The following is a 27,402-nucleotide window of genomic DNA, read 5'->3' as shown; positions in this document are numbered from 1 at the left end:
TGTGATAAAGACTTGGTTTGAGTATAGTTCTTATTGTGTTTTGATTATTATGTCTACAAAAGGTTATGTTATACAAGGACAATGCATGAGAAAAGCTGCAAACACCATATACCAATTTTAATCTTAATATTTTATGCTTTGCTTTTCACTTAGGAAATATGTTCCATTTCCATTACATATCAGTTGCTCTTTGCTGCCTTTGGTTTTAGAGTGTCCTAGAAACCTTTCAGTGATGCAAAAGAAGAGTACCCTCCCTGTCACCTGTGTGACCCTGTAAAGTGATCGTGTTTGTGTGTGTTTACCTGTGTGCATTTGTTCCACAGAGTGTGTTTGTGTGTAGTTGTTTATTTTGACATGTAGATGTGCAACCAAGACTTCAAAATGCAGGAAGTGGAATTTTAGAGGGGAAACCTCCACCCACTTAGAGGCACGCGCTTAACCTAAGGTGAAACTGCACAATAAATAAACTCATCTGCTATCCCCTCCCGATGTGAAAGATTCCCCCTCCTGTTCTTACTAACTACAGCCAATGCAACCTGCTCATTGTCAAACTGCCAGTTGCAATATGAGACATTCATTTTGAAAAGGTCTTTACAATTACCTAAGCAGATATCTTTCTTTATTCTGCACTATTTATAGATTGGGGAGACACGCCAAACCTCATATTTCATTTCACCCGTGCAGATGTGCAAGTGTAAACTTCACCTGCATCACTGGTATCAGATTCTTGTCTGACATTTTCATCTCCTACTCATTCTTTGGCACACAGGCTATTGTAAAGGGGATCAGGACAACATAATGTAGCAAAAACCACACATGCATACACATGCACACAAATGCATGTGACCATGAAGTACACATGTTGTGTATGCAAAGACCAAGTCACAGATGTACATGTTCACAAACAAAAACACACAAGATGGTATGAACATCAATTTCACTTTTGTGGTAGACAGGCTATAAGTTTCTTGTGGTACAAAGATAGTAGGAAAAAATGATGTCAGTCATTGGGTGCGTGCGTTTGTGCGAGATGTGCATTGTGGGATCAGATGGGTTGGTCTTTAACAATAGGGCATAACCTTTGACAAAAAAATGGTTTAGACATTCACACCCCAAGATCACAGGGGGGGTTGAAAGTTGTGTGTTTATTTTGTGCAGGTAAACTCCCTCATGTTCTTTCAGTGCACTTCCCTTGACCTGAAATAATTTTTTCAAGGTTTTGCAGAAAGGAAAAAAACTCTTAACCACTTTGTAATGATTCATCTGCCTTATTGTGATTCCTTTTTTTTACATTAATAAGAAATCATCATTAATATGTGTTTCCTCATTTAAAAAAAATTAAACAGAATAGTGCTTGACTGTATTTTGGTCCAATGCAAACACATTGACAAAATGTATCATCTATATAATCATCCTCAGGATCATAGGGTTTTCAAAGAAAAGCAAAGAAAAAAATCAGACACTAATCTTTAACTTCAATTTATGCCCTTGCAACCCAAATCACTAGATCTACAACCTGTTCAATGGCCTACTTATTAAACTTACACCCCTTCCTGTAGCTACGCCGATGGCCCTGACGATATATGATAACATTACTGTTAGCCCATATTTTGATCCAAGTTTATTTTCCTCTACTCATTCCAATACATGTATTGGTTCCAACTGGAGATAATCGTTTTCTACAAATATGACTTGATTGGAAATCAGTTCTGTCAGACAGAGTGCAAGTAAACCTTGTTTGGGAGAGCTGATCCCATGCAGTAATGTGTGATAAAAACTAGACCTCAGTGGAGGAACTGCCACAGGACGAGACCTTAAAATAAAAAGGCAATTAAGACTAATTTTGTGTTTTATACATTTCTCATTTTTGCACATCTGGTGTGGATATGGATATGTACATACTTTAGATGTAGGCTACGTTTACTTTGGTGTACTTACTTTTAAATAAAGTTTGAATAAAAAACTGCAACAGGAAGTTACGTCAGCAAACGCAGTGAATGCAAGTTTTTATTTTAATTCCTAAATTATATAGAAAGCCCCGAGTTTGCCATCCAGCAAAAGACACAAAACACGGCGAGATTTGAGACCTTTAAAAAAAACAATGTGATTTATTTAATTTATTTCCAAGTTTACTGAATCAAATCTGACCTGACAGCGTTAATTTAGCTAATTTCACACAACTGCAATAGCAATGGCAGTCGGGCAGTGAGACACATGTCAACAGTCTGTGAACCGAAAAACATTTACGCTGGGGGCGAGAGAAGACACTTAGCAAAATGTCTCGGCACAGAAATGTTCGAGGTTACAACTACGATGAAGGTAGATAACCTTAACTAGCTAGTTGGTAACGGTTTATGCATTTCTGCTAGGCCGCAAACCGCTGAGATCGTTAGCCGCTAAGCTAAAATTCACTGTTATTTGTCGCTCTAGCAGCTAACACTAGCTAGTTTAATGTTAGCTGGCAAGATAACGTTGTTGTCGTGGCACCCGGCACTTGACATATTGCACTATAATACTATTAAGTAGCTACTTATCGACCTAAGCTTTCAGAGAAACGTTACAACTTTATGTGATGTGTCTATAACTTATAAATGTGATAACACCTAATGTTATCTAGCTTAAGTTATATGTATGTTTACTAAAGTTAACGTTATTGGAAAGCTAGCTAGCCTGCTAACTTTCCAGTGTTTTGAAATATGTTAACAAACTTCTAATACAAAGTTCGATATTGTATATAGACGTCCTCGTTCTTATTAATTATTTAACCCTCCCAAGTTCTTAAACCTACAGTGAATTTATTACAGAAAATTACCGGTCTCATAATTTACTGTTTGTTAACGTTAGCTATGCATTCTGAAACATTAGAGTTGCTGGCATGGCAAAGTGACAGCTCTAACAAAGGACTGTTTCTCTTTACTACAATTGCATTACATGTGTATGTTTTGTAAAGTCGAGAAATAGAAAAATAATTTAGCCTTAATTATATTTTCTTCTAGATTTTGACGATGATGACATTTATGGACATTCTGTAGATGACGACTGCTGTATATCACCAGCAACAGGTTGGTATCAGTGAATGCAATATTATAGATCAACGAGAATATCTGTGCTGATAAATCAGACAGTAATAGACAATATTAGACTATGAAAACTTGCTTCATATGGTTTTTATTCATTAAGTTTATTTGAATTTTCAATAAAGGATTTATTTAAATATTCAGCATTAACCAGACATCACATCTCATAGTTTGTGAGCAGCCGATAAGTAATGACAATTGTGCTTTATACAGCAAATCAGTTTATCTACTCTCGTCAAGAGAGGCAAGCACCGAAAGAGGGTCCTTTAGAAGAGGAAGAATATGAAGATGATGTACCCATATCCCCTACCACCAGCCACAACCTTGACCCTCTTGACCAAGGTAATAATATGAAATCCACACAGTGGTATACAAGTGACAAATAACACAGATCTTCGGACCTATACCTTTTGATCTTTGTGTTTGAAAATGTTCTAATTAAAATCGTTTTTTTAGGGTCAAAAATACAATGTCTGTGTCTAAAGTGTGTGTTATACCTTATAGCCAAGCTGTATTCCTGTCTGGACCATATGCGGACTGTTTTGGGAGATGCAGTGCCAGACTCAGTCCTGACCCAGGCAGCTATAAAATGTGGATTCGACCCACAGAAAGCATTGGATGCAGTCCTATCTGAAGACGCTAAGACAGCCCCACTTACCAGTACCAATGAAGAGACGGCTTCGGTAGCAAGAGTTGGCCAGGAGAAAGCACCGCTTCCACAAAGAACCAAACAAGTGGCCGTGGCTGAAAAAGGTACGCCCCAATTATGACCAATTCATTGGAGATATTTCACAGTTGGTTCATTATAAGTGTTTTTTTCTTGACATGCTGCTACTTATAGATCTAGTTTCCTTTTTGAGGGAATAATACTCAATTACATGACTTTATAAATACATGGACGTTACAGTGCACAAATAAGGCCTATTCTATTTGTATCACTCAATCAATAATTAGAAGTAGTTAAGTATAGATAAATAATATTCTCACTGTGACATAATTAGGAATTACCGGTACACAAAACTTACATTTAAGTAGTAGGTTTAAGTGTAAATATGAATATATTTGGCTTTTAGAGTCCAGTCAAGAGCGGAGAGCTTATCAGTTAAAAGGACTGTAAATACAAAGAAGGCTGTAGTGTAAAGACTGAAAGATAACAGGAATTGATGTAGGCCACTTGAATTAAAGCATTAATATAAAGCCGGATCCGAGCTTAGTCTTGGTTAAAAAACTAAGAACTGGAACTGTTGTAGATTGGGCTGATGAATGATTGAAGAAGACATACAGTAGCTTGGTGGTACTGACAACGTCTAATACTGTATTGTGATATTTTTGACTTAATACCGGTGGGTTCTTTAGAAGATACTTGAACTAAAGATCATTTTGAATCATGTTCATTAGTATTGTGTACATGAAATCTTAACAGCCAGGAGCATTTCACTGTTCATTTTTCACACATATGTGCGATGACACATTTTAGTCTTACAAATGTTTAACAGAGTGCCTTCTTTCTGTTCTTCTCCCTCTTGTTTATTGCATGATTCATCGGACTTCTGTTCTGTGGTCCTCCTGTCTCTTCTCTCCGACAACTACAATTGGCTCTTGTAAGGTAAGGAGCCCGCTTGTCCGCTTCTCACACAGACATTACATCCAACGCAAATAAACCCCAGACCGATTTGTGCAAACACAAATACTTTCATGTGCAAACAATTGCACCAAACTTGGGTGACCTCTTATCGCGACATAAGGTTGACCCTGTGGTTAGCAGCTCTGACACTCTAAATTGTATCCATCAAACCAGTGGTACAGGTGTTAGCAGTGGTGTCAGTCTGGCACAGCTCATGTCACAGCATGAGCAGAAGAGTAAGGCGACAGGAGTAGTTAACACAGGGAGAGGTTTGGGTGTTCCCTCAAATGCTTTCACCATAGGACCTAATTCACCTCCGTCCATCATGTCTAATCAGAATAGTCTTTCATTGGGAACATTGGCATCTTTAAACATGACTTCAGCATCTCACGGCTTAGCTCCCTCGCTTCTCTCAGTTTCGCTCCATAGTCTGTCGCTGAACACTCCCAAGATAACAACTGCAAGTTCTTCTCTGGCTGCTCCTCCTGGGTTTGGGAGTCTCAGTTCTTCCCTGTTGAGTAATCAGCACCCAGTGGGAATTGGGACTGGAGGCAAAGCCACAATGGCTGATCCCAGGGCAAGCCAATCATTGGCTGATTTAATCCAGGAACATTCAAACCGCAGCCCAACTATGAGTTCCTCCTTTCCTACTCCCCAAAGCAGCATAACTTCTGTGACGTGTCAGGGGATGGCTGCACCAGCACAAACACTCTCGCTGTCTGGCCTCGCTTCACAGCATGAAAACAAGAATATGCACATTCAATCCCAAACACAGAGTACTAAACAACCAGCAAACACACTCGGCTTTTCTAAACCAACCAAAAATACTCCTGCATGCTTAGGTGGTACTGTCTCATTGTCACAGCTAGCCCTGCAACATCAAAATAGTTCCTTTACTTCCCCTCAACCCATCAGGGCGGAATCTCCAGCAAATGCTCTGAAACAACCACCTGGCATCGCTGAGCTGCTCTCTTTGTCACATTTGGCATCTGAACACAAAGGCAAAACCTCAACCACCTCAAATGGGTCACAGTACTCTCTCACCTCGCTCCTTTCACCAGCTAAACCAGAGAGTCCTGATGTGTTAGCAGAAAGTGCTACAGAGGTTGGGACCAAGCGGAAGCTCGACCACAAGCCATACAACCAAAACTTCAGGCCACCTAAGCTGAAACAAGCTATTGATTTGAGTGCTCTGATGGCCCAGTCAGATGATGCGGGCCCTCGTCCCTTTGACAATGACCTCCCTTCACCGTTGTCTCCAACTTCAGTGGCCGTGGGGCTTGATGCTTCAGTTTTTGCAAAACCATCCGTATTTGCGATTACTTTGTCGATTCAGAGCCACACACAACAGAAGAGGGTAAGAAATGTATTGAGGGGGAAAATAAGAGATCAGAGGACGAGAAGTGGTTATCAGGCCTTCCTGTGTAAATCGCAGGACAAATCCGGAGAGCATCATGGACCACTCTCGCCTATTGTACCATTCCGCTTTGACGCGCCTTCACCCGACGACATCGTCCGTGCTAATCAGCGAAAAGCTTTCACTAGGTAGAGAAGAGGATAACATTTAGCACTTAATTCAGCTGTGTCTAGTTGGTGCGACATTGACTCTCTTGGGATGAGAAGCTGAGATCTTTCTGGTGGCCTTTCCTCCACCAACTGAGCTAAACTCAAAGAGATGCAGCATTCAATCGTCTGTCTTTTTAACTGAAACACAATAAACTTTTGGGACCAACAGTACGACGGAATAACACACTTGTTGCTGATCAGTGCTAAATATTCTTCTTCTAGGAACTGTATTACTAAAGCATTATTTTATTTTATAGAGGCAAGCAAACAAGTCAATTCTGTTTAAGTCAAGCAGGATTACAGTAAATACTCAGTCTCTCGCTGCTTTTAAAGTACTAGTATTTTATTACCACTACTAAACCTACTAGTATTTTATTTTGTCATTTACTGTAAATTTTTTTCTACTATTTAAGTCTATTTTTCTATGCTTGGATGGCCATTTACTTTTTAATTGACATGTTTTGTATGAGAGTAAATTAGTTTAATCTTAGCCAGGGGAAATTCAGTATATATATCTTGCTGCATGACCTCTTTTCTAGTTTTGATCTGCATGAACCCTCAAAAGAGAAAAAGAGGTTGATTTTGTTTGCAGGTGTGCTGCAGCTATTGGAATATGGATCAGTTAACCATTGTTCTGGTTTACTGCTGCCTGTGTTTGAGATCATGGGGTAGACATTTTGGTTTAGAGGACACCTGTAGATTTTCCCATGAGGGAGCGAGAACAAATGCACGTGTGCGCGCGCGCGCTCACGCTCACACACACACACACACACACACAAACTCTTTCTTAATGTTTGATATTAAAGAACTGAGTTAACTATGAATGCAAGCACTGTGAATAAAGAGTGCACTATGTGACTCAAAATGAATGCCTTCAGACCTGAGGTAAAATAATTTTAGTTTTGCTTTTACTAGCTTTTAATATTACAATGTACAAATGAGTTTGATTTACGCTGGGTGTGTCACGACATTGAGCCAGAGGTTAATTTACTAATTTCGAAATAAAGATGATTGCATGTAGGTACCCTGAATGCACCTGTGTCTGGGCGTGTGTCTTTGGTTGGGTATGGGTGTGCTTTTGTGTGTCAGAGTGTAAAAATGCTAGTTCGATTGACCTTATTCTACACAACCAGTTGAAATGGTGCACTATTCTCTATTTGTATCTTAAATTTTAGGGGTGGAACAGTTCACAAAATTACTATTTTGGTTCATATCACAGTTTTTGGTCAATTGCGGTTCATTTTCTGGGGGCAGTGGTGAAGTATTTTAAATGCAATAAGAGGAATATGGCTGGATTTATTTTTTTAATTAAAAGAAAGAACAAGTAAGAAGAACAAGAAGAAAAGAAAAAAACTAACCGCAACACACTGGTCACTGTTTTCAAAACAACACTGATCTGTTCATTTTATTTTTATAATCCTCGGCAAGAAAAATACAACACAGTAAATCACGCGATTTACTGTGTTGCTCTCTATTCCCCAACTCTCCCCTACTTGTGCTGTCAATAGACACACCGGCGGGATTTCTTTGTAAATGTGCCATCACATTGGTGGTAATGCTGCAGCATAGCATAGCATAAGCCTGATGTGTTATATAGTGCTTGCACACAATTGCACTTTTATTCACCCTTTTTTCCCATCATTGTCAGGTAACCCTAAATCATAATGCTCCTATACAGCACCGAGACGGACTGAAAGCTGCACTCGGCAATATATCCTTGCCAACTACGATTTTATTTCACTACGGCGCAAGGCTTACTTGAACCCTCCATCCCTAGTGAAGTATATATGTACATACTGTATGTTTGTATGTATGTTTTAAGGATACACTATTGGCATCGGTGTAATCATATTCAGGAGATGGATTTTCATTGGGAAAAAAAAAATCTTAGAATTCTTAGAAAAAAATACTGCATTATGTATCTGGTGCAATGTATGTGTTTTTTTTGTAGGTTAGCCCAGTGTTGCTTGAGGCATCTGACATGTTTAGTGTGAGTCATTGGTATTGGTTTGAATACAGAATCTTTCCCTTAAAGAAATAATGATTAAGACTTAAGATTAGACTGGGACTGGTTCAAGGGTTGGGAGATAAATACTTGTACTAACAGCAACAACCGTGAGGAGACCTGTAGCATATGTGTTGTAGTTAACTCGAAAAATCTAGCACCTAATTGTATTAGTGTCTTCGTCCGTACGCTGTTCTGTGTTGGAGTAATGATACAGGAGGAGATGAAGAGGGCTGATGTCAAAACTATCTTACTGTTTAGTCATTTTCTTGCACTGCCTCATTGTTGTCTTAAATGTTAGGATGCTCTTTGAGCAACAGGGTAGGGTTGTGGCTAGGTGTGTGTAAACGTTATAAAGACGCAGAAAGCTGAGTAAAGTGAACCCTCGGGGTCGCAAACAGACTGGGGTGCCCGAGGGAAATGGTAGATAATGGTAATAATGACAAGTCAAACATTAGAAGTTAAACAGGTTTCTCAGTGTTTGTGAAGTCCCAGGTGAATTAAGAAGTTTGGACATAATTAGTTGTGTTAGGGATGTTGTGGTGTGTTATGTGAGTAAAGATATGTAGCTACATCTTTTCTAGATGTGAAAATCTAGAAATGACTAAGTCTTATTAACTAGTTGGTTTGTCCAGCCACAGGTTTGTCCTTTTTTCTCTTAAGGCGAACCAGTGTGTGGGTTTGAGCAGGAAGCTGCACTCTTGGAGAAAATGTCACCCCAAGCACACACCGTCTCGGCACACAGCGGCCGATCATCTAACTCTCTGTTTCTCTTACACACCACCTACGTAGGAAACTCTGATCATGTCTCTTGACTTTCACAGCTTTGCCAAAGGCTTTGACAGATCAAATCATTTAATGTCTTTACAAGCTCTGCAGTTCTGCAAGGCGTACACGTACATGTTGCACAAACATAGTGTTGTTGTGATGTGGTGCCAGTGCTGGAAAATACCATTTTTCCCACAACAAGTGGTCAAAAGAAAACTGGTGCATTTGGATTGACATGCCATCGATACTACTGCGTTGTTGTGGTGTGAGATGTTGACAGGAAAAAGGGCTTAGAGAAGAATTGGAATGCTTTGTTTGAATGGAAAAAGCTGCAAGATATATAAGAGTGTACATCTACAGAGGTTTAAGGCACATCAAATCCTATAATATCTCATAAAGCTGTGATGTGACAGCTTGCGGAAGGCGTGCACAATGGCTTTAGAAATCATTTTGGATCATTTAGGATCTACATGCTGTGAAGCCTGACTTAAAAAAAAATCCTTGCTATGACAGCAATAATGTTTTTGCGCTAATGTATCAGTGGAAGTGCAGAAATATTTTCCTTGGAGGGTTATTCAGTCATCGGAGTCTCAACTGTGGCTGTTTTTGGGTTAGCTCTGTACCAACCTATAGGCTATAATTGACACGTTAATAGTATATGGCGTTTTATCAATACCACTGATTTTTTTCCGATTCCCCTGCTGTAGTCGGCTTGGTCTCTTTCTCACTGTCTGAAATCACTACTTCATTTGAAATTTAGACACTTTTGAATCGTCCTCTTCTTGCCCCAGCAGTTCCACCTGCATTGTCACACATTGGTAATTTGCACATCTAGCAATGGATTTAGCATTTTGTAGGGAAACCATTGGTCAGTAATATTTATTGCACTGATTGTTAGCTTGATGAAGACATAATGAACAGGAACTTTCCACAACAGAGAGACTTCACATACAGAATACGAAAACAAGTAACTTAATTCACGGCTTGGTTGAAGAAATTGAGAACCAAACTAAAAAATATCACACAACTCTACTCCAGTATGCCATGCCATTATTAGGTTGGATGATGCTTACAAAATCAACCTCACGCTATGATCACTTCGCCTAATAGGGAACAGACCACCAGTCCACCATACAGACCACTTTTTTGAAAGCTCAGGAGTTATTTATATATATTGTGTGTGTGTGTGTGTCTCTCTCTCTCTGTCTGTGTGTTTGGCCTTCATTTTTTGTAAACTCCGGATGTGGATTAATTTCTGCTACACAAAAAGCCATCACTGGACTTTATGACTAAGATAAGTAGGAGAGCTCTGAGTGGGAAGTGAATGCACCAAATAGGCTGACTTTTCTGTGTAGTTATTTTGTTAAAAGATTAATATCCAGATGTGCGTTGACACATGCTATTGTAGTTATATTTTCTGTCTGTAAACAGTTGGTGAGAGTTCTCAGGTGGTTGGTATATGACTCAAGGTTTACTGTCTGCTGGGTAGGTAGGTGTTGAGGACAAGGAGATGAAATATTTATAGATGTCATTCCATGAAATGAGTGGTTTTGTGTGTGTGTGTGTGTGTGTGTGTGTGTGTGTGTGTGTGTATGTAAGATCTTGAAAGGGGTCAGATGGAGCTTTACTTTCTGCCAGTAGTCTCATTTCTTTCATAGTCATTTTCATTCATACCTTCAGCTATTTTTTTCTTCTTCAAATGTAAATGACGTTAAACTCTTAGTTTGGGTCATCTGTATATCCACTCATTTAGTGTAAAAACAGCAAACCATGTGCGAGGCATTGCCAGTATGTAGGTTTTAATTCCAAACTTTTGTGGAAATCACCTTTTATGTAGGGAACTTAAAGCATCAATTGAACCTTCACGCTCTTTGCACATATCAAAAATGGTTCATATCCCTCAAGAGTCTTTGTAACCAGAGCCAAACAGAACAAAACCTACTGTGATACAATATTCAAATTGGTTTGTTTTTTCCCTAACCACCATCCCCCCCCTCCTCTATCCCCCACAGTAGGCTGGTGAAAATTTGAGTTAAGTCAAACGTAATTATTGGCTTTTATAGCCTTTAGCGGCCTCAAGTGGTAGTGAGTCTCATTATGAAACTGTTCCAGAATTCTCATTTTTGTGATGACCGGCAAAGCAGTTCATTTGTTTATAACATTTTTGGGTACGTATTGTGCTTTTGAAGGAATAGCATTTGACTAGATTTCTCTCCATCTGCTTCTATAGTTATCTGTCATGGATCTCGCACTCTCACTTACACAACCACCTTGCCCTGGGACACTGTCAGTCACCCAATTTCCTGCTCTTTAAACACTTTATTTTACGTTTGCCCGCATACTAGTGCGTATTTGAACAGGGGGAGGGAGGGTTGATATTTGCATATCCTGGGCGGGCTTCTCTTATCCTGTGCTCAGTTGGGCCCCTTAGGCCAAGGTGTAAAGATGACTCATTCACTCTTTAGTCACTGCATGGATCCCCTCTACCAGATAAATCCTGGATGGGAGGGCACCCAGTGTTTACCTGACAGTCTAAACAGTGTAAAGAGATCCTGCTCCAAGCCTCAGAACCTGATTGCACTGTGTAGTTGTTCTCAGGCCGCCCTCCTTAATGCTGCCCCCAGGCAAACCCAACTTATTATCTGGAAAGTCAGTTGTTTGCAAATGTATTACAGTTTTGACAGGGCAACATATCTTCTAGTTAAAAGTGGTTGTTATTACTCAAAATCATGGGAGTTCCACAGGGTGCGCCAGTCTGTTTCACCCCAGGTGACAATAGAGAGGTCAAGGGGAAAAAGCCAAACACTTCAGGTACTTAATGAGAATGGGCCGGTGATGTAGATGCTTGATTTTTATGTTGTGGTTTGTTTCCTAAATGTACATTAGGTTAGGTGTACTGGTACGTTTATCTGATCCTAATTGACCATATTGGATTTGATGTGATCTAATGAGATCATTTGTTTTACAGCTGATGTTCCATATAAGTACATTTCAAGCTGGCCGGTGTCCTGTTTAACACAGGTGGTAGAAACCTCAACGTCACTGTAGTAAGCACATGAAAAGCCCCCAGCTGCAGGAAGAACCAAAATTCCCCAGAGAGTACTTTCTCCATCTCATGTTGCTCACTGCAGGACAGATAACACTGTAATGATATACAACTGTTTTAGGTTTCTTTTTTGCGATTGTCTGTCTATTACATATACAGGTAGTTCCAGAACTTTTTGTGTAGAAATACACTTATCCCTCTTCATTTTTTATATGTGCAGCTAGCAATTTTAATAAGCTAAAACCTTTTTTTTTTGCCTTGGTTGTCCCGTTCCCATCTTTCGAACAGATAGGAATTGGTGTTTGAATAAAACATGCATATGTCATTACTTTATAAAGAAAAAAAGAGGGATCAATGTGTGTTAATATAACATGCAAAGGCATTATAAAGAAAACTTAATAAAGAAAAAAAGACTCATCAGGGTGCTGTGTGCTGCCTCGCTTGTGAATCAGTGTTTCAGAATGAGAGGGGACTTTTTCTCTAATGCAAAGCAAGTCATTCAGAGAATGCTTGGTTAGAAAGTCCATTAATAATTCAGTTGAATCACACCGCCTTTCCTCTCATTTTCCCTCAGGGTATTTTTTATGATGAATAAACTGCATCAAGCATACAGGAGAACACACAGGATTAGTATGATTTATCAAATTGCATTCTTAACCACAGCTAAATGCTTAACAAGTCTTAAAAGACAAACGTCAAAAGGGAACAGTATTGTTCCTGCTTTTCTTATCTTGAAAAGTCTTAGAACTGAAATGCTGCAAAATAATCCATGAGGACAGTGTGTGGGAGTATGTTTTGTATTGATTTTTAACCAAAATTATGAAAGGAAAGTGACTTTTACTGACCAATATCACTTTTTACAGTTGTAAAGTGATAGTGTGTGTGTGTGTGTGTGTGTGTGTGTGTGTGTGTGTGTGTGTGTGTGTGTGTGTGTGTGTGTGTGTGTGTGTGTGTGTGTGTGTGTGTGTGTGTGTGTGTGTGTGTGTGTGTGTGTGTGTGTGTGTGTGTGTGTGTGTGTGTGTGTGTGTGTGTGTGAGTCTCACACACACACACACACACACATTTTCAAAAAGATTCATTCTGCGAAGTGCTCCGTCACACTGCTCTATTTACGTGGAGACGAGAGGCAACGGCCACTTCTGAAATTAACCCTCTCTGAACCAGGATGTCACTGCCACACACATGCACACAGACACACTCAGGGTGTAGTTGGCTTGGCTGTGCAGCCCAGTCTAAATGAATCAGTAGCAGGTTGATATGACTGGGAGCGGTGGCCATTTGGGACTGGGATGACAAAGCAATCACCTGAACATGTCTCACTGCTGCAGAATATGAACCATTCAGATAGATGGAGGCTCAGAGTGCAACTGATAGCATCACATGCTCACACTTAACAATATATACTTTCAATTCCAATAAGGCCCACCGCTATGACCAAAGAAATAGTCTTGAAGAGTACATTGCAATAATCTCCTCTGGATATCTTAACACAGTTAAATATGTTAATATTTTGCTGATGCAGTCAGCATTTCAACCATTGATAAATTATTTACCATTATTATATCTGGACAACTCTATTCCCAGTCTTTTACTCTGTCAACTACTAAGAGGTTGATCTAGATGATCTTTATGCAATAATTGTCTTGACTGAGGGTCAGTAGAATCTTCTGGAAAATCTGATGGGAGAAACAGTTTACTGTTTACCGGAAAGCCATTTTTCACACATTGAAGGTCACTTCCATCGGAAATAAATGCTATGTGTTCCTCATGTCATAGATATTGGCCACAGTGAGTCATGATTGCCTTTTGTTTGGGAGCAAGTGAACTGATTCATTTTCCTCTGTTCCCTGTAGCTAAAAGCAGAGATATGTCTCACAATAAACTGGATTCCGAAGTGGTAGCCAAAGTGGCCCGGATGACCGTCTCAGGAAAGAAGCAGACCATGGGCTTTGATGTTCCCAGGTACTTAACACACATCCGCACACAAATGCACATCATTCCTAAGAAACGGCACAAAGCATTTACACCATGATGAAATGTTTCCTTTTATTTTTTACATTGGTAATCATTTAACCTTATAGCAAAATAGTCATTTTATTTTGAAATGACAGTAGTCATGCCTGTATATTGGGATTAGCTGTGAACCTCAGTGGTGAGTGATCACTCTTGTCCAGATAAACCTTTCTTGTTTAGGAACGCATCAGTGTTACTAACTTTGGAAGTTGTATACTTGCTTGATCATCATCTTTTGCAGCGAAGGCTTATGATTTGTTGTGATTGAACTCGTCCACATTCTATCCTCAGCGCAGGGGAGAACGGCGCTGTCACAGCGGCAGCACGCCGTGGCGGCAGCCCGGAAAATGCCACCGCAACCCTTACCTCAGAGGCCACGCCCAAGCGCCCTGAGACCCCAGCTAAAGGGTCCAATGGAGACGAGCCCTCCACAGTCCCCACCCCAGGCCGCTCCTCCGGAAAGGCTCGGCAGTCGATCAATATCAAAGCTGAATTGGAGAAGAGGCAGGGGGGAAAACCTCTGTTAAATTTGGTTGTAATAGGTAGGAAGAAAATACATTAAACACAACTTCAAATTCTACAATAGCAAATTAAGGAGCAGGACAGGGCTAGGGAGCCGCCCAATAACAAGAAGTCAATTCTGCACAAACATGATTGAAAAATGTGATGCTCACTTCCACCTTCCACCTTTGTATAACAATTTCTGACATGCTTACTATCCTACAGTGCACATTTAATCTACAGTTAAATACACAGAAGTGCTGCTTAAGTTATTAATTGATATACAGTACTACTGTAACATTTTTGACTATTTTTGATGCAATAATAACTAAGGCTGAAGGAACTCTATATATTTGAAAATCCAGTAGCACATTCTTTGGGATGAAATCTCAAAATATAGCAGAGTCTTCCCCGCAGGAACATTTCTTAACAATTTCTTTCATAATCTAGTTCTCCCAGAAGGCCACACATTGCATACGTAGTTGTTGTGTTCGATAACATTTTAAAAAAGTCCTAGTTTTTCTGCCACATGCTTAGAATTGTAAATGTTTGTCTCCCATATAGACTGCCATTTTCTTTTTGATTTTACTGGGCAGTGAATTAAATTTTTTTTTATTTTGGATAAGCATTCATTTCACATTCATCATTACATAGTATCAGTATCACTGCAAGTAGATTCAATTAGCACTGTGCACACATACAATTTTCATTATTCACAATTGAACATGGCTAGCTTTTACTTTAGATTTGACAAAGAAAACAGGAATAAAAGGAGAACTGTTGATGCAATAAAATGATATATAGGAGCAGTCACTTCTAATCTTCAGTCTGCCTTTTAAGTCTAAGTTTAGTAGTAGTAAATGAGTTGAAATGCAGCCCTGTGCAGTTGCTCAATCATGGTTTCTCATTCTCAGTTACACCAGAAAAAGTGACTTGGTAGTTTCAGAAGTGCAGATGATTCTAGTTTCCCACAGGCTGTGAAACCTTTCGTTTCACCACTATCCTCTACCCTTCCCCCTCTCACCCTCGATCCTTGTTCCCATTTCTGTGTACCTTCCTCCACTTGAGCAATGCTGCTTCTTTCCTTCTTCCATCTGTGGCTTCCCTCTGCAATATCTTATCTTCTCTCTTCCCCTATCTTATCGCTCTTGTTACATTCCTCCTCTGTCCTCACACATCCCTCCATCTCTCCCTGGTGTCCTCTACCACTCCCCACCCTCTCTTCATCTTTAACTCCTCAGCATTATTACATTATTCTTCTCTGCAGGTCATGTGGATGCCGGCAAAAGCACGCTGATGGGCCACCTGCTTTATCTGCTGGGCAACGTCAACAAGCGCACCATGCACAAGTATGAGCAGGAATCAAAGAAGGCGGGAAAGGCCTCCTTTGCCTATGCTTGGGTCCTGGATGAAACTGGCGAGGAGAGGGATAGGTAATATATGAGCATGAAGCTGCACCCAAACAGATACATATGCAGGGACAGGACAACGCTCTGTTGTCCCCCTCTACATTGAGGTCAGGATTGGTTACAGATGTACCAGGGTGCTTGATGCTTACCAAACAGCAGCCTTTTCCTGCTGTCTGCTTTGGTTGATAACAAGCTAATCTTGAGAGGCAAACATTTTTTTCCCATTACTGGTGCAAATGATTATAACTTGACATAATATTATCCTGGATGTGATCAGGCAAAAAGGGCCTTTTTTATAAGAAGGACCAAATCTTTCTTACACTAGTTGGGATGCTTTTTACTGATGAATAGCAATCCCATCCATAACCCTTAACAAGGAAAATAGGTTTAGAACATATGTCCTTGTTTGCCGTCTCTGTTGTTATACCAGAGCAAAACGGAAGCGAAATACGCCAGAAACAGAAAGTGACTTGGGTGGGAATCTATATTCACTAATCATTAACTTCTGAAGTGAATGTGAAATACTCAAAGCATCTGACTGAGAGCCTCGCCCACTAGGAGACCTTGCCCTTGAACTGAAAATGGCAACTTACCAAATAAGGCAGTCGACTTGCTCATTGTCTCACCATCAACATCCATCCATTGTTTCATTTACAGCATTTGAAGTTAAGTTAAAGTTCTCTAAAAAACGATTGTACACATTACAGATGCATCTTTTTCATTTGTTGAAAAGAAATCCCCTCCGTTCTTTGTGTTTGCTCCAGAGGTGTGACGATGGATGTGGGCATGACCAAGTTTGAGACAAACTCTAAGGTGGTGACCCTGATGGATGCACCAGGACACAAAGACTTCATCCCCAACATGATCACAGGAGCTGCACAGGTATACCAAATATTTAATTAGGCTGCACATCGCATATAAACCAACACAGTGAATGAGAGATCTCCAGGTGTCAGAGTACAGACCTCCTGTTGTTGCTGTTATAGGTGTTTATGCCGTTTGAGGAACAGTCAATGAGCAATAGAAATAGGACCCAGTGTGCATTTTTCTTTTCTTTTTTACTTATTTAAGTGTTACAATAACCTGAGAAGAGAAGGAGACAGATGAGTTAGAATAGAAAGTTAGAAAGCTTCATGTACGGACAGACATGTGTGCATACAAACTGCAGTTATCCCAGTTTCCCTGAGCAAAGTGGTTCAGCAGTAAATATATATATATATATATATATATATATCATGTATAAGGAGGTGAATAATGAATTTAATGTAGTATAGGAGAGGACGATATTGATAAAATCCTTGTGTAATTTTTTAATGCATGCAATTAATTTAGATTTGTCCGCCTCCCAAACGTAGTACAGAAAATATTAGCATCTTCCATTACTGCTGAATATATCAGTAAATTACATTTAACTATTAAAGATGATTAAAATTAGGCCTCACAATGAAACTAAGCATCTCTCTGACTTTCGCCTCTTGATTTAAAATATTTCCTTTCCCTTCTATGGTATACCCACGACTTGCCACACCCGTCAGCAGGATTTGAAATAACTTTTGTGGTTTGGGGTGTTGTGTGACACAAGGTGTTTTTGCAGGAATGGGTGTGCTTGTCTGTCTCTGTTATGAGGCGCTCATGTAATTTCTCTTTTTACAATATGACTGTCCTCACATTCAGCCTCATCATGTAGTGACTAAGGGGTTTCTGCTGCAAGCAAATGAAGCGGTCTGTCAGCCACATGCTCTGATGCTCAAGATGATATTTCTCAGCCTCTAATTATTGTCAGCACAGTGTTCATTCATTTAAAAAGAAAAACAATATTTCCACATTACAGCTTCTATGATGTATTTGACTGTATGTAGCTTTTTAATACGTATTACACAGTTTTTGGCATTGACAATGAGCAACAACTGCTCTCCTGTCTCTATCTACATGTTTAAAATGGATAAAATTTGTACTTTGTAGAAAAACTCATTCATTTTTAAATGCATATTTGCTCCAAAATCTTATCTATTGTGTATCTTGTTTCATCATGGTTTTAAGCTTAAATAACAGTTATGTTATGTCGCTGTATTAGCCTTTATGCATAAGACATTAGGTTTTCTAATTTAATGGTTTTTTTATGCAGCTAAAAAATGTTTCCCAACATTACAGGCATTCCACTCTTAAACCTCCCAAAAGCTGTCTCATTTTAAATCTATCCTGTGTGTTAAAACATCAGAATTCAGCTGTTTAATTGCCGACTGAATTGAGTTTGTGTTTGATTTTGACGCCCACATCAGCCTCAGCAGAACCAGATGTGTGTGGGTCTTATCTTTCCCCCTCGGTTGTCTCTCCAGGCCGACGTGGCGGTGCTGGTGGTGGACGCCAGCCGAGGAGAGTTCGAGGCAGGCTTCGAGGCGGGCGGGCAGACCAGAGAGCATGCCCTGCTGGTGCGGTCGCTTGGCGTCACTCAGCTGGCCGTCGCTGTCAACAAGATGGACCAGGTCAGACCCAGCTACACATTACTGACATAAAGTGGGGATGCAGTAGGGATTTACAACACTGGTGATTTATTTGACTGTTAACACACTTTATGCAATAAAGTGCAATTTATGCAATCAGTTCCTTTTTAGAAAAACCTTGATACTTTTTGGGTCAAAATTGGGTTAAAATGAGCCTAATTAAACACACTTCAGACAGAATGTATATGTTCTGTAATAATGTGTATGCTGCAATATAAGCAGTTTACAGAGTTTGGTCTGCCATACAACTAGAACTTATTTCTGAAAGTACATCTAAATGTTGATCAGGAGAGAAGGTGTGTGTGTGTGTGTGTGTGTGTGTGTGTGTGTGTGTGTGTGTGTGTGTGTGTGTGTGTGTGTGTGTGTGTGTGTGTGTGTGTGTGTGTGTGTGTGTGTGTGTGTTTCCTTTTAATCACTGCCATGTTGCTGAGACATTTCCATTTCAAAGCCATGCTGAAGTGGAAACTTTCTGTCTTTTGTACTTTTCCTTTGTGTATGTACAAATCAGGTAAACTGGCAACAAGAGCGTTTCCAAGACATCATTACCAAACTTGGCCATTTTCTCAAGCAGGCAGGCTTCAAGGTAAGTAAAGAGACATCTTTAAATATTAGGATGTTAAGCACTTTATCAGCATTGGTATAATAACTCCTTTTCATATATTTCTATATATTTATATATTTAAGTATTTCCTATCTCTTCTTTTATCTGATCCAATGTTTATGTGTTTTTTCCAGGAGTCTGATGTTTTCTACATCCCCAGCAGCGGTCTGTCAGGAGAGAACCTCACCACCAGGAGCACCGTGTCACAACTTACCTCTTGGTACTCTGGTCCCAGCCTGCTGGAGCAGATTGGTAATGCACACTGGCATGCTGCAATCGATACAGCATAGTATTGTGTTGTATGCATATATTTTTCGTGGTAATACTGTATCGATACACAGATGCTGAGTATTGATCTATTATTAGGGTTCAAACCGCGAAGCCGTAGAACCCTTCTAGGTTTTTTTGTTTTAGTTAATGTGCTCTACAAAAAAGCCTCAAGGATCATTAAGATCCCAAAAATATTCTGCCATTTTGAATTTTTTGAAAAACATATTTTTGAGATCTCCTCCTACACCGTAGCTCCGATTGACACCAGATTTTCAGTGAGTCATCAATGGATCAAACTTATTACATATTTTATAAAGCATGTCCATTGCTCAATTTCTTTATTGATCAATGAACTTCGAAAGGGGCCTGGCTCTGGACATAAATTAACACAAATCAGCAACCGTAATGTAAATCATCATAAAACTCACAGGGTATGTTAAGATACACAGATTTACCCAGACAGTTTTAAATACACCCGCCACTAGGGGGCACTACAAGCATTACACACATTCTACTTTAAATTACATACTCATTGTCCAATCATCACATTTTTCTTTTTTTGTTGATTGAACTGTATGAAAAGCCCATCTGAAATAATCTAGACCAATATTAATAAGCTTTTACTGTAAACTAATAAAAAATCAACCAACGGTATGAAATCATAGTTTAATGAAACCTTTATTATCTGGCCATTAGATAGCATTCTGCTAACCAATGATCTCCTTGACTTCATTCAGTTACCGAGGATCCCAGTGGTGACAAGTTTGCGCGGAGTCTTATAAGTCATTCATAATTTGCTTATTTGCTGTTCATTGATATGCTCAATATGCTCAAGTCTTATTTTTTTCTAAGATAAACAAAATGCACTGCTTCCTTGTTTGAAGCTCAAAGCTACAGCTTACATACCGTGCGTATGAGTCTAAAAGGTGATCCCGCTGCCGGAGTGGTTTGAAACATTCCTATGTTATGGCACTTTTTTTTGTTGCTGTTGGGACACATTGTGACAGACTGAATTCAGGCGGACTGTTTGGGACAGCATGACTCTCTGCAGCACTGATTGACTCATGGATAAAAAGGAAGGAAATAATGTAGTTTTGCAAATGGATTTCACAGCACATTTCATTAAAGTAGCAGATCATCTGAACTTATGGGCAGTATCAGCACAAAAGAGTTATTCATCTAGTACTAGCGAAAATGATTCATCACCACTGCTTCTTGTAATATTTGTCTAGACGTTCTCGTCCTCATTGTTTTCGTCCTCTTTTTTTGTCTTCTGTTGTGCCCCCCCCCAAAGACGCCTTCAAAGCCCCTCAACGATCTGTAGACAAACCGTTCAGACTGTGTGTCTCCGATGTGTTCAAAGGTAAAGTCACTGACGCAGACTTGTAGTGAATGTGATTTTTGGACATTTTCCTTTCCATTTCTCCCGTGCTAAATTAAAGCTGATGTTGGATTTCTTTCCCCAGACCAGGGTTCAGGCTTCTGTGTTACAGGGAAGATCGAGGCTGGTTACATTCAGACCGGAGAGAGAATACTGGCTATGCCTCCCAATGAAACCTGCACTGTCAAAGGTGTGTGTGTGTCTTGATAGACGGCCTTTTGTACACTTTTGCTTTTTGAGGCCTGACGGCTACTGTAGCAGCAATAAGTACTTTGAACTGCGTGGCGAGAGAGACCTGATTGCGATATATATGAGCTCAACGCTAGATAGGAGGGATTCTTACACTATGTAGCTTTAACGTATTGTCAGATTTTTGCAGCAAAAGAAAATACACACAAATGTACAATTCATAAAAATATCAAATGATTTAAGGATACTGTATTACACATTAAGATCCTTTCTCAGGCAGGATTCTCCACTAAGCTGTGCTGACATTAATGACTAGTTTCTTTTTCTCTTCGAAATTAGCACTTCAGCTTCAACATAATGGCATCTGAGTGCGCCTTTTTGTGCATCTCTGAATGTGGGTGACTAGTGGGTGAGTGGTGATAAACGCTGCCATCCTGTGGCAGCTGGCTGACTTCCACTCTGTCTGTGGTTACTGCAGCTATCACTCTACACGATGAGGCTCTGGACTGGGCCGCAGCAGGAGACCATGTCAGCCTGACAGTCACCGGCATGGACATCATTAAGATCAAGTAAACAAAATGTTACCACTGTTTATTTAATATAAGCATGAAAGTCTGTTTTTCGGTCAAAACATTAACTCATGACGTCTGTTATGTATATGTTTAGAATGCCACATTTGGCTACATGTTTAGTGATAACTGCTTCCTTCCAGTGTGGGCTGTGTGTTCTGTGATCCCAAGGAGCCTATTCCAGTCTGTACTCGATTCAGAGCCCGAATCCTGCTCTTCAATATCGAGGTTCCCATAACCAAAGGCTTCCCAGTAAGTGCAACAACAGTTTATGCCAGCATGTGCACTGGATGGACATTCTTACATCTCTGTTTCTGTTCCATTTTGTGTGTGTGTGTGTGTGTGTGTGTGTGTGTGTAGGTATTGCTGCATTACCACACAGTCAGTGAGCCTGCCACCATTAGGAAACTGATCAGCGTTTTACATAAGAGCAGCGGTGACGTCCTCAAGAAGAAACCAAAGTGAGCGTGCATTGTATTACATTTTATATGACCAATATCCAGTACACAGATTTTCCTTAATCAATGATGAACAGAGTCAGTGTTTTTGGTGCTTCATGTTACTTTCAACTTGATAAAATATTTCATATCCTTACATCGTGTGTGTCTTTCCTAATAAGGTGCTTGAGTAAAGGCATGAATGCCATCGTGGAGATCCAGACCCAGAGGCCGGTGTCATTAGAGCTGTACAAGGACTACAAGGAGCTGGGCCGCTTCATGCTGAGATATGTCGGCTCCACCATTGCTGCAGGGGTTGTCACTGAGGTAAAGTGCAGCTTACTTTAGGACATAGTCAAAAACAAAAAGAAGGTATTCATTAATAGTTTACTCTCTTTGGTAAAGTTTTTCCTTTTTGATGTTTCCTTATGGCAGATCAAAGAATGAAGAGCCTTTCAATCGACAGAGCCAGTCGGACCTTACTCTGGAGACTGCATGCAGCCAGAGACAAAGTGCAATTCCTGAAGAGAGTCCCCTTATGGACTCAGTGTCACTCATCCAGCAACCTCTCCATCTAGCGTCAACACTAACTGCACAATTACGATGTGGCATGATGCTTAGCAGCCTACTCCGGCAAACAGGAGCATCACCCAGCGCCCCTCCTCCACTTGACCATTTGTTTGTTAGTAAAACCTTGTTGCTCTAAATTCACTGTTTGATCAAGCCAAGACTCTAATATAATCCAACTCTGAAAGTCAATCTCACCGCACTGAAATTTTAACAGTGATTAATGTCAATGTACTTTGCCTGAAGAAGCCGTGGCTGATCATTTATCTTGTCTTGAAAGGTAAGGTCCTGGTGTAGCAACCGGTGCAGATAGTTTAACTGGAGCTGTTGACAAATCAGCTGTGGTGTAACCACGACATTTGCTTTCTTTCTGTTGTATGGAGTCAACATATTTTCTGTTAAATTAAGTAGGGAATTAACATCACAACTCCACAGTATAATAAGGCTCTCCTAATCCAAACCTCTGACATAAAATAACAAATTTTAAAGGACAGAAATGATGAATGAGATGTAATGTCGTGCGGGAGTTGAATGCAACATTTAGTATTTTTCCCATAAACATGGGGACATACGTGGAGACACTCTTACCGAGGTAGTTTCTAATAAAAAAAGGGAAACTTTCACATTTTCCTCTCTGGATAAAGAGACATCATTCTCATGTATGCCAACAAAAGATACTTGAAATGCTTTAACAGTAAAGCACCAACATGCTTTTTTGAAGTGCTTGTTTTTTTTCCATCAAAGACTCAGCGAAAAGAAGGAGGGGTTTCTGTTTTCTCTGTGTTGGTGGAGGTAATATGAAGGAAGACGTTGCAAAATGAAGTTGACATCAGTAATCTGTGGTTTGAGTTTTGATTTCAGCATTATGAAACATCTTCTTTTTTTCTCCTCTAACTCCTTATAGCAGGTTTATGGAGTACAGCCTGTGAAAAAGAGCAACATTAAAAAACTGGGGTTTTCTACCCGTCAAAACATTTGTAAAAGTAGTTAGGAAGTGAAAATGTATTGGTGAATATTTCCCGACAAGGTTTGAAGGTGACACAGATGGGGTTGTTCCTGCTGGAGTGGAAAGCACCTTAAAGACACATCTCACTGTCACTGTATACAAGCAACAACACTTAAAGTAAACCTAGTTTGCAGTCGTTGACTCAGATGGCATATGCATGTTTACAAACTTTTTTGTAATTGTCGAGATGGTGGAAAGACAGAGATACAAGGGAAATGTTAAAGTACATGTTAGGATTTGTAAGAAAGACAGGAAACAACAGAGATCATAACTGAATGAAAACATTCTGGCTAAATTTTAGCAGGCAATCAAAGATGCCTTATTTTTTTCACTTAGGGGAAAAACGAAATCTAGATGTGTTTGAGTAGTCTGTAAAAGTGTGTAAACTTAAAGAACAAAACTCAAGAATACCCTGTCTGCAAAAGCACTACACTCATCAAAAGTAATGGTGACAGCATGGAGGGAGATTAGTACACCAATTAGAAGAACAAAGTAGTGGTAAATAACAGTTAAAATCAGATATACAGTAGGCGCTTATAATGCCAGGTGGAGTTTTGAATTCAACCTGGGTTTCCGGGTTGGGATCTTAATTGGATCCCAACCCATGGAAAGGCACCCGGAGCAGTTGGGGGTTCGGTGCCTTGCTCGAGAGCACCTTGGCAGTGCCCAGATGTGCCCGTTATAACAATACTATGGTGGTTTGCATTACATGACTTGGCAGTTTTGTGGCTAATGCACTATACAGCGATCTTCTGTTGGCTGTGACTGTCCTCTCAGAACCTAATTTACTGTAAATGATTCTTTTATTTCTGTTAACGTTGACAAATACTACTACTAATTGATAGTCATTCAATCTAACACAACTGAATATATAAAATGACTCCCTACAGCTGCCACAATTGCTGGCTGAATTTCCATGGCATCAGTCGCACACATGGCAAAATGATATGATGTGGCCAGGGCAAAGGTCTGCAAACATGATAAACTATTTCTGACTCCAGGAAAAAGAACAGCTTTTAAATCAAGTAAACACTGACATCACAAGACATATTTGTTTGCTTTGCACTGCAAGTACACGTGATATCGATGATTTCACATGCAATGTGATTGTTGTGGTCTCTTAATTTTAACTCAAGCCTCATGTAGAGGAATTTCAGGGAATTTTCACCACACTGACAAAGTGTAGGTCCCCTGTAGCATGCGACTTCTACAGTCCTAAAGATGCACACATGCTTGTATACAGTGTACTTGAGGCAGGTTTCTCCAGGCTAGCAAACTATTCTTGTTACATAAAAACAACACTACCACAAACAGCAACTACGACGCCACAGCCGTTAAGTCGGTTAGATGTATTACAAGTTTCTCAGTTGTTTGCGGGTCATTTGGACAACATATTCGCGCCACATTCGACAATGGAGAGTAAAAGTGTCCAGTCTACAACGGTTAGGAGGATGAAACTGCTTCTTTGCTGCTTATAGACCCCATGGTAAGCACTATTTCTTTTTAACGTTACTAACGTTAACACAAATATGTTGACGATTTCGCATTTGGAAGTTGGAGTTCATCTAACAAGTAACAAGATGTTTTAGGTAGTAAATTAAGCCATGGTTTAAAGTAACATCGCAATAGCCGCCCTTTTTCACATTCATTTAAAATTAACGCTAAAGTACCTGTGCACTAGCTAGCTAAATGTACTAACGTTAGCTAATCTGACTAGCTAACTAAAACGTTAACATTACACAGGCCAGTAGCGTTAGTTAACGTTTACGTTAGGCTTAATTGAACGTGACCCATATACCTTGATGTTAATATTAGCTAGCTAGCGTTAACAGTAACCGAGTGCTGCACCTCAGTCATACTTTGCTTGTATCGGTAAGTTTTATTTTTATTTTTGTCTTAAATGGAACTAAAACCTTAGCGTTAACTGGGAACATAAAGCTAACGTTGAATCTTATTTTCAAAAGGTGAAGAGGTTCAGGGACCGTATAAGGGCAAGCTGACATTCATTCTTTGTAATTTAAAATTTGAGGGGAAAAGTTTAACCTTTTTTTATAAAATTTTCCCTCAAATTTTTTTTCTCTCATAAAATGCTGTTTTTGCTATAAGTGTGATAACATTGTTCTCTCAAACTTTGTTTTCTCTCTCAAATATTTTTTTTTCCGCATTTAAAGAAACAATTCTTTTTCCATAGCAGGGCAAACTGCACGTTAATACAGTAACGTTATGTGAGCTAATGGCAGGTTAAAAATTGATCTTTTCTTATGAAAAGTTGCAGAAGGATGTTTTAGGTCTGTCATCCATCTTAACTGTTTACAACCTGGAAAAAGTGACCAATAGTACCGTTATAAGCACCTAATTCCACCTTTCTCATTGTAACTGTAGGCTTCTGTTGTGTCTAGTGCTAGTGTAAAATCACATTTGATCACACAGCTTTTTTACTCTGCAGTCAGAAAGAACACTAACCGGTTCAATTCAGCCATTAAAGAAGAGGACAAGAAGAAGAGACAGGCCTGGCAGGACTAGGTCAATTTAATCAAATTGAAAAACAAGTCTTTGATGATGGAAAATAAGGATTTGAAGGAGTTAGAAAAAGGCTTGATTGTAGAAAGCCAGCAGGTGGTCAGCAGCAAGTTGTCATGCTCAGAATGGCGCAAGACGCCTTAGACAAGGAGTTAAGCCGGGTCTTTCTGGAAAAGGACGATCTGATCAACAGGATACTAACTGAAAAGAAGGCACTTCAAACTGAGACCTTGGAGTTTGTGGCCAAGCTACAAAAGAAAGAAAGAAAGTGAGATCTTCCAGAGCAAGGCCGAGTGGCAAACAAAACTGGCGGCTCTGGAAGATCAGGTGTGGTGTGAGATGGCTGCAAAGGAGAAGATCTCAAAGAGCTGCAAAGAAAGAGCAGAGAGATGGAGGATGAGTGGCACATCAAGGTGGCTCAACGGAAGGAAGAAATAAAATATCCTCACACAGCAAAACACCCACCTCCAGGTTCTGCAACTCGGCTTCCAGGAGCTTGCCCTGAAAACTGACAAGGAGAAGGCAAAGCTGAAAAGAAGGCAGAGAAGGAGAAATTAAAAAGGAGAGAGAAAAGAGAGACAAGAAAGAGAGGAAGGAGAAAGGAAAGAGAGAGAAGAAAGTGAAAGAAGAAAAAGGAGAAGACAAAGAAGGAGGAATGGATAACACAGAAAAAAAAGAAAAGGCCATAAAAAAGCACCAGAGGTGGGAGAAGAGAGAGAAGCGACTTCCTTTCTTTCCTCCTCCCCCCTTCTTGTCTGCACTCCAATCCCGTCAGTCTCTTTCCCCACCTACTCTGGTGTATCTGACATAACAGATAAAGGATAAAAATGAAACAAAACAAAATAAAAAAAATAAAAACTCCCTTATCTCTCTATTTGTCTTTTAAAAATAGGAAGTTTTATTCATTGACCTTTTATTTTCTGTAAACTGAAGCTGGTCTCTCATTTTCAACTTAACACTATGTGAAGTGGTTCTGGAGTCTGAAGGCTTGATTGCGGCTGATGCCTTTCATACAGCAGGGACATTCTGCCCTCCATTTAATAAACTTTAGACTTTGCTTGGCTCAAAGTTTTCATTCTTGCAAATCAGTTTTAGCCTTAAACCTTTTAGACTGAGCTTTGTTGGTTGAGCATGTTGTAGACATACTGCTATTGCCGTTGTGATGCAGTATATGTCGGAAGGTAAAATTGTTGCTGTTTTTTTAAATTTGTTCTTTTTCCTACTTCTACTTCTTTTTGTACTGGCCCGTCCACAATACTATATCTGCCTACGCCACTGCCCTAAAGGCATTGAGAATAATAGGAACAGTTGTCAATGCTACGAGTCCTAATGCTGTACCGTGACAACCAATC

At 39.8% G+C, this 27,402-nt stretch overlaps 1 protein-coding gene across 2 annotated transcripts; it reads left to right on the top strand.

The window, feature by feature from the left end:
* Positions 1–2,012: 2,012 nt before the first annotated feature.
* hbs1l (HBS1-like translational GTPase) lies at positions 2,013–23,249 on the top strand. Of its 2 annotated transcripts, XM_034900094.1 has the most exons (18): positions 2,025–2,319; positions 2,997–3,062; positions 3,291–3,419; positions 3,582–3,830; positions 13,940–14,048; positions 14,391–14,641; positions 15,868–16,033; positions 16,774–16,891; positions 18,346–18,492; positions 19,019–19,093; positions 19,246–19,363; positions 20,676–20,744; positions 20,848–20,952; positions 21,430–21,520; positions 21,664–21,772; positions 21,881–21,981; positions 22,140–22,284; positions 22,393–23,249. In XM_034900094.1, the coding sequence occupies exons 1-18, from the start codon at positions 2,277–2,279 to the stop codon at positions 22,402–22,404; spliced, it is 2,103 nt and encodes a 700-aa protein (XP_034755985.1). In that variant the 5' UTR covers positions 2,025–2,276; the 3' UTR covers positions 22,405–23,249. The 2 variants fall into 2 exon arrangements, with proteins under 2 accessions (XP_034755986.1, XP_034755985.1); XM_034900095.1 differs by lacking the exons at positions 13,940–14,048; positions 14,391–14,641; positions 15,868–16,033; ... (9 more) ...; positions 22,140–22,284; positions 22,393–23,249 and adding an exon at positions 4,689–7,298 and having other exon boundaries at positions 2,013–2,319.
* The last annotated feature ends 4,153 nt before the right edge of the window (positions 23,250–27,402 follow it).

This window comes from Etheostoma cragini, chromosome 18 (genome assembly GCF_013103735.1).
Source record: "Etheostoma cragini isolate CJK2018 chromosome 18, CSU_Ecrag_1.0, whole genome shotgun sequence".
Classification (NCBI taxonomy): Eukaryota; Metazoa; Chordata; class Actinopteri; order Perciformes; family Percidae; genus Etheostoma; species Etheostoma cragini.
Note: the sequence above shows the minus strand (reverse complement) of the source record. Positions and strands in the feature narration are given on the sequence as shown.

What these genes read in the sequence shown, in the direction of transcription:
- hbs1l (XM_034900094.1), top strand. Translation starts at nt 2,277, where the DNA reads ATGTCTCGGCACAGAAATGTTCGAGGTTACAACTACGATGAAG. An exon ending in ACTGGCGAGGAGAGGGATAG is followed by an intron (nt 16,034 to 16,773) that starts GTAATATATGAG and finishes TGTTTGCTCCAG; the next exon opens with AGGTGTGACGATGGATGTGG. An exon ending in CCATAACCAAAGGCTTCCCA is followed by an intron (nt 21,773 to 21,880) that starts GTAAGTGCAACA and finishes GTGTGTGTGTAG; the next exon opens with GTATTGCTGCATTACCACAC.